The sequence below is a fragment of the Mus caroli genome, chromosome 2 (assembly GCF_900094665.2).
Source record: "Mus caroli chromosome 2, CAROLI_EIJ_v1.1, whole genome shotgun sequence".
In the NCBI taxonomy this organism is placed as follows: Eukaryota; Metazoa; Chordata; class Mammalia; order Rodentia; family Muridae; genus Mus; species Mus caroli.
In genome coordinates this window covers 111,679,098-111,685,937 of record NC_034571.1, presented here as the reverse complement: position 1 = coordinate 111,685,937, position 6,840 = coordinate 111,679,098, and the positions used below count along the sequence as shown (strand labels likewise).

At 45.5% G+C, this 6,840-nt stretch overlaps 1 protein-coding gene across 1 annotated transcript in view; it reads right to left on the bottom strand.

Annotated features, from left to right (window-relative positions):
• The window catches only part of Ivd (isovaleryl-CoA dehydrogenase), a 23,058-nt gene extending 16,430 nt beyond the window's left edge, over nucleotides 1-6,628 (bottom strand). Inside the window, exon 1 of the mRNA XM_029474174.1 lies at nucleotides 6,446-6,628. Within this exon, the coding sequence (XP_029330034.1) occupies nucleotides 6,446-6,592 (147 nt within the window). The 5' untranslated portion in view covers nucleotides 6,593-6,628. The remainder of the gene's footprint in view (nucleotides 1-6,445) is intronic.
• Between the last annotated feature and the right edge of the window lie 212 nt (nucleotides 6,629-6,840).

Here is a 6,840-nt window from a genome sequence, read left to right as displayed (position 1 = left end):
GCAATACCTCTCCTGGGCATATATCCAGAAGATGTTCCAACCGGTAAGACGGACCAATCCCTCAATTATTAAAGGTGATTTTTAAAATGCAGCCCTACATAAAATTACTCTGTGTCTTCCTGCAGTACCCAGAGTGACACAGAAGCCCCTAAGCCAGCCCACATGGGCTATCTCCCAAATTTCCCCTGTGTCTTTCCGGTACCCACTCACTGCTCTCCCGGGCTCTCCCCTTCAATTCTGCACTGGTGTGAATCTCCTGAGACTTTAGCTAACAGAGATTCTCAATGGGACGAGACATTCTCCTGCCGGGAACATTAGATACCTACGCCCGAGCATTAGAGTCTCGGGTCTGAAGCCTGAGGCCTCCAAGCCACCCTCTCTGCCAACCATACAGCCATGGAGTTAAATCATATTTCTGTATTTACTTTGTGTGTGTGGTGGGGGGGGGGCTGCCATTGAGCATATATGGAGGTCGCCTTTTGAGAGTCAGTTCTCTCTTGCTACCATATGGGTCTTAGAATCAAACTCAGGTCAGTGGATTTAGCGGCAAGTGCCTTCGGCCGGCCACTGGTTCATCTTGCCAGTCTACTTTGAAGAGGCTTAGCAATATGATGAGGCTACAGGAGAATGACAGTCCCGGTCAGTTCATGCAGCCCCCAAGTGACACCACCTCCTTCCCGCAGCTCCACTCGTAACCACATCCTTCCTTTTCCTACCTTTCCTTTGGTTACAAGAACACAACTTAATATTTAACTTCTTCAAGCCATTTGAAGCCAGGGTTTGCCATGTCATTAAGGCCTTCTTACTGAACTGCTATGTAAGAACATCACAGAAAGGGTGGATGTGGTGGCTCAGCGGGTTCAGCGCTCACCTCATAAGCCTGCCGGCCTCAGTTTAGTTCTCCTTGAACCCAGGTAAAGGTGGAAGGAGGAAACATACTCTACAAAGTTGTTCTCTGACCTCCACATAGACACAAAGATTCATACAATAATAATAGAGTTCAAAAAAAAATATGTTTAAAAAAGAATGCTATAAAAGCTAGTTATAGTAGCACACAGGCAGGTGGATTCTGTGAGTCCAGCCAGATCTACGTAGTGAGATACTGTCTCAGAGATAGAGAGAGACAGAGAGAGACAGAAGCAGAGAGAGACAGAGAGAGCACATTATTGGAGGGAAATACTCAAAGTCCATGGAAAAGTCTATATGCAGCCTAACACCATGTACAACGAATGTATACAAATGGTGTGTGTTTCAGGGAAGGGTACATTATAAAACTAGATCTAGGGGTTCACTATGTAATCCCAGAACTCAAGAAGTTGGGTAGGAATATTGCTAAAACTTCGAGGCCAGCCTGGCCACCCAGCAACATCCAGTCTGAAAATAAAGAACTGTATAAATACCTACTATAAATGAAGGCAATCTTCTTTAAAGTATTCAAGTTAAAGCATTGAAAAGACATTGATTTAGAAGGGAAAGTAAGAAGGTGAACAAAGAGTTCAGTGGGTAAAAGCATGTGCTAGCTAGCTTTATATTGATTTGATCCAAGCTAGGGCCATGGGAGAGGAAGCATCAGTTGAGAATACGCCTCCATAAGAGCCAGCTGTAACTTGGATTTTTTCCTTTTTTCTTTTAAAGATTTATTAATTATATATGAGTACACTGTAGCTGCCTTTAGACACACCAGAAGAGGGCATCAGATCTCATTACAGATGGTTGTGAGCCACCATGTGGTTGCTGGGATTTGAACTCAAGACCTCTGGAAGAGCAGTCAGTGCTCTTAACCTCTGAGCCATTGCTCCAGCTCCCGATTTTTTCTTAATAAGTGACTTAATTAGGGCACTTTCTTTTTAAAGATTTATTTATTCATTTTATGTATATGAATACACTGTAGCTGTCTTCAGACGCACCAGAAGAGGTCATCAGTTCCCATTATAGATGGTTGTGAGCTACCATGTGGCTGCTGGGAATTGAACTCAGGACCTCTGAAAGAGCAACCAGTGCTCTTAGCAGCTGAGCTGTCTCTACAGCCTCTAGGGCACTTTCTTAATTAGTGATGGATGGGGGAGGGTATAGCCCATTGGTGGTTGTGGGCGGTATCCATGGCTTGGTGGTGCTGCCTTTTGTGAGAAAACAGGCTGAGCAAGCCATGAGGAGCAAGCCAGTAAGCAGTCGTACCCTTCCATGGCCTCTGCATCAGCTCCTGCCTACAGATTCCTGCCCTGTTTCAATTCCTGTCCTGACTTCCTACAGTGCTGGACTAAGATGAGGAATTGCAAGTCAGACAAACCCTTTCCTCCTCATGTTGCCTTTGGTCATGGTGTTTAGTCAACGCAATTATAATTCTAGCTAGGGCAGAAGTTGGTACCAGGGTCGTGTGTGTGATAGACCTGGGCATGTTGTTTTGGGGAGGATTGTGGAAGGACTCTGGAACTTTGAACTGGAAGTCATTAAGTTTTCAAAGCTTGGTGAGCTGTTCTGTGGGAGATAAAATTGTTGAGAGAAATGCAGAGGATGGAGGCCTGGCTTGGAAGTTCTGAAAGGAAGTTTGAGAGTCACTCGAAGACTCTACTGGGGTCATTTCATATTTGGAGTTAAGAATTTATGGTCCTGATTAGCTAGGTCTGAAAAATCAGTTCTGATTAACAAAAGACCAGAACCACTAAAAGTGAAACCTTTGCTTTGACAGCAAAGCTGGAGCTTTGAAATTGAGGCTGGAGCTGAGAAATGAGTGTTGTTTGGGAAGAGACCAGTATCCCTGAGGTGAAACCTTCTGGGAGGTGTTTCCTCCGTTAGCACACAGAAGCTGTGCTACAGAGATAGCTAAGGCTGCGCTGTTCTGACAGCGGAACTTGATCGAGCATAAGTCATCCAGGTGCTGCTGGTTTTAAAGGTGCGAATGGGTCAGAGAGTAGCTGAGACTTGGCATTGTTAGAAGCCAAGAGAGGCAGGCTCTTGGTGAAGGGTCATGGATTACATTTAATGCCCCAGGATTAAAGGGGCCATGCAGAAAAGCAGAAGTTTGGCACCATGAGGAGATCCCAGAAGAGGTTACTGATGGAAGTCCAGCTCAGCTGCAGCAGAGACCCAGCATTTTGGAGATAGCCAGTACCACGGAAGGGCCACCAAGAACAGCAGCAGCAGGAAGTGGCGCTTACCAGAGCTTAGAAGACAAGCTGTGTGGGCTGCAGAGGGCAGAGATGGAGAAGTGACTCAAGCCCCTTAGAGGAGCCCAGAAGGTCACGATTAACCCTAGATATTGGACATTGAGTTATTTACTCTGTTGGAGTGTGGCTTTGATTGGATTGTGACTGTGCCCTGGTTCTTCACTCTTTTTTTTATTTTTTATTTATTTATTTTTTATTTTTGGTTTTTCGAGACAGGGTTTCTCTGTGTAGCCCTGGCTGTCCTGGAACTCACTTTGTAGACCAGGCTGGCCTCGAACTCAGAAATCTGCCTGCCTCTGCCTCTTAAGTGCTGAGATTAAAGGCGTGCCCCACCACTAACCAGGGAGAGTTTCTAGACTTTAAAAATGAGATTAAAAAGAAAAACTAGATATTTATTTTTACTTATTTATTTTTTTAAAGATTTATTTATTTTATGTATGTGAGTACACTGTTGCTGTCTTCAGACACACCAGAAGAGAGTATAGATACCATTACAGGTGGTTGTGAGCCATTATGTAGTTGCTGGGAAGTGAACTCAGATCCTCTGGAAGAGAGGTCTGTGCTTTTAAGCCCTCAAACTGGATTTTTTTTAAAAAGATTTATTTATTTATTATATGTAAATACACTGTAGCTATCTTCAGACACTCCAGAAAAGGGCACCAGATCTTGTTATGGATGGTTGTGAGCCACCATGTGGTTGCTGGGAATTGAACTCAGGACCTTCGGAAGAGCAGTCAGTACTCTTAACCGCTGAGCCATCTCTCCAGCCCTGGATTTTTTTTTAATTAGGTATTTTCCTCATTTACATTTCCAATGCTATTCCAAAAGTCCCCCATACCCTCCCCCAAAACTGGATATTTTTTTTTAAGATTTATTTATTTATTTATTATATGTAAGTACACTGTAGCTGTCTTCAGATGCACCAGAAGAGGGCATCAGATCTCATTACGGGTGGTTGTGAGCCACCATGTGGTTGCTGGGATTTGAACTTCGAACCTTCAGAAGAGCAGTCGGGTGCTCTTACCTACTGAGCCATCTCACCAGCCCCCAAACTGGATATTTTTAAAAAGACAATTTTTATTGTGTTTGAATTTGTAAGGCTGTGGGACATTTTTAAGTTTGTAAAAACTGAAGGCCATGACTAAACAGTGATGTGTTTGTCAGATTGACAAGGGGTCAGTTGTTCTGGCTAGTTTCGTGTCAATCTGACAGGAGCTAGAGTCATCAGAGAGGAAGGAGCCTCAGTTGAGGAAAAGCCTCCATGAGATCCAGCTGTAGGGCATTCTCTCAATTTGTGATCAATGGGGGAGGGCCCAACCCATTGTGGGTGGTGCCATCCCTGGGCTGGTGGCCCTGGGTTCTATAAGAAAGCAGGCCAAGCAAGTCCTAGAAACAAACTAGCAAACAGCACTCTTCCAAGGCCTCTGTCTCAGTTTCTGCCTCCAGATTCCTGCCCTGTTTGATTTCTTTAGTGTTGGACTAAGATGCGGATGTGTAAGCTAAGGAAATCCTTACCCCCCAAGTTGCTTCTGGTCACGGTGTTTTACCACAGCGATGATTAAGCCTACTTAAGACGTGCTGCTTTTGCTCATATGATGACCTAGGTTCAAATCTCAACCCTCATGGAGGCTCACAACCATCTGTACCTTCAATTTCAGGGGGTAGGACACCCTCTTCTTACCTCTGCAGGCACAGTGTACACATACATACATTCTGGCAAAACATTCATACACATAAAATAACTAAATCTAAAAATAAGTTAAAAAGGTAAGTAAGTTAACCAGCAAACATCTAATTTCTTTATTAATATTGGGCCAAAAAATGATACTCCATATGAACTCGAATGTTTCAGATGCTTTTTTTTTTTCGAGACAGGGTTTCTCTGTATAGCCCTTGCTGTCCTGGAACTCACTCTGTAGACCAGGCTGGCCTCGAACTCAGAAATCCGCCTGCCTCTGCCTCCCGAGTGCTGGGATTAAAGGTGTCCGCCACCACCGCCCGGCTCAGATGCTTAAATACACTACTGTGGGAAAGTTACATTCTGAAAATATGTTTGCCCCAACATCTGAATGTAACCATTTCCCAGGGCACAGAGACAGTAACAGCTCAGGAGACAGACAACAGGCTAGTGGAATAACAAGCTGGAACCTTAGAATTCCGGAAGGTGCCTAGGGGCTCCACTCCCTTCCTCCACTTAGGTTATTCACAGCAATACTTGCCCTTGGTATAGCATCTTACTCAAACACACTGTGTGTGAAGCCATCACTCCTCAGCAATCTCTTAGGCAATCTACAGCAGTTGCTTCATATACATAGATACATACCTAGATATCTAGATAGATAGACAGACAAATAAGCAGGACCCAAGGCATCCTTGGAAATTATTCATTGGCTTTGACTAGAGAAGAGAGTTAAACCTAGCAATAAGAGTAGGTTCTTTTTTGTTTGTTTGTTTGTTTGTTTTTTCCAGACAGGGTTTCGCTGTGGATCCCTGGCTGTCCTGGAACTCACTCTGTAGACCAGGCTGGCCTCGAACTCAGAAATCCGCCTGCCTCTGCCTCCCGAGTGCTGGGATTAAAGGCGTGGGCCACCACTGCCCAGCAACCAAGCTCTCTTTTTTTTTTTTTTTTCAGCTTTGAGCATTAGGCCTTGAAGAGGGGAAAAAAACAAACTTAAGATGGCATTTCGAAATTCTTTAAAGTCTTCCATTGAAAAAGCAAATTACCCTGGTAGCTATGGGTCATGCGTAACTTCAACCATAAATTGAGAACCATTGCTTACAAGCCAGGTATGGTGGCCCATGCCTTTAATCCCATCACTCTTGAGGCAAAAGTGAGAGTTCACTAGTAGAGTTCAAGGGCTAGTTTAATGCCTTTCAGGCCACCCAAAGCTATACATACTGAGACCCCAAGGAAGGGGAGAATGGGAGAGAGCGAGAGGGAGAGCGAGAGAGCGAGAGAGCGAGAGAGCGAGAGAGAGAGAGAGAGAGAGAGAACAGGTTGAAGTGTGTTTTCAGATTCATGAGTGCCACTAGAAGTAGGGCCAACCAATCTGCCCACCCAAACACCACCAGTCTTCCAGGTTTGGTCCTTACTCTTTTATCTCCTCCTAGCTGGAGTTCAAAGCCAGGAATCCCCCTGTCTTGCTCTCTGCCTCAAATATTAATAGGGAGAGGACGCGCAGTTCCTCTCCCTAGCTTCTATGAAACGCTTCCAAGGCCTGGCAGGCACAAGTCATTTGGGTAAGACCTGGGACATGAGGTCCTGGGGCCGGCCTTCCTACCTGCTTCTGCTCCTCATTTAGCCCGTTGATATCATCGTCCACAGGCAATATCGAGTGGGCCCGCCGCGGGACAGCGAGGGGCGACGGTGATGGCCGCAGTTTCCAACTGGAAACTCGCCGTCCCAGCAGCCGGATTGCAGTCGCCATCTCTGAGGTGCACCAGGAGCTTGGGCTGGTATAGCTTACGCTCCACCAATCCTAGTTTCAACACTTTGTCCAATCAGGGAGGGGGTGGGGCTTCAGTAGCCAATCGTTCTCGGAAGCCAGCCGAAAGCCTTGCTTCCCTTGCAACCATGCAAGCCAATCAGCCGAGAGGCGGTAGCCAGACTGGCTCCTGTGCTGGCTACCTCCTGTACTGGTTCCTAAGTGTCTTTCTTGCATACAAGAGTTTAGTA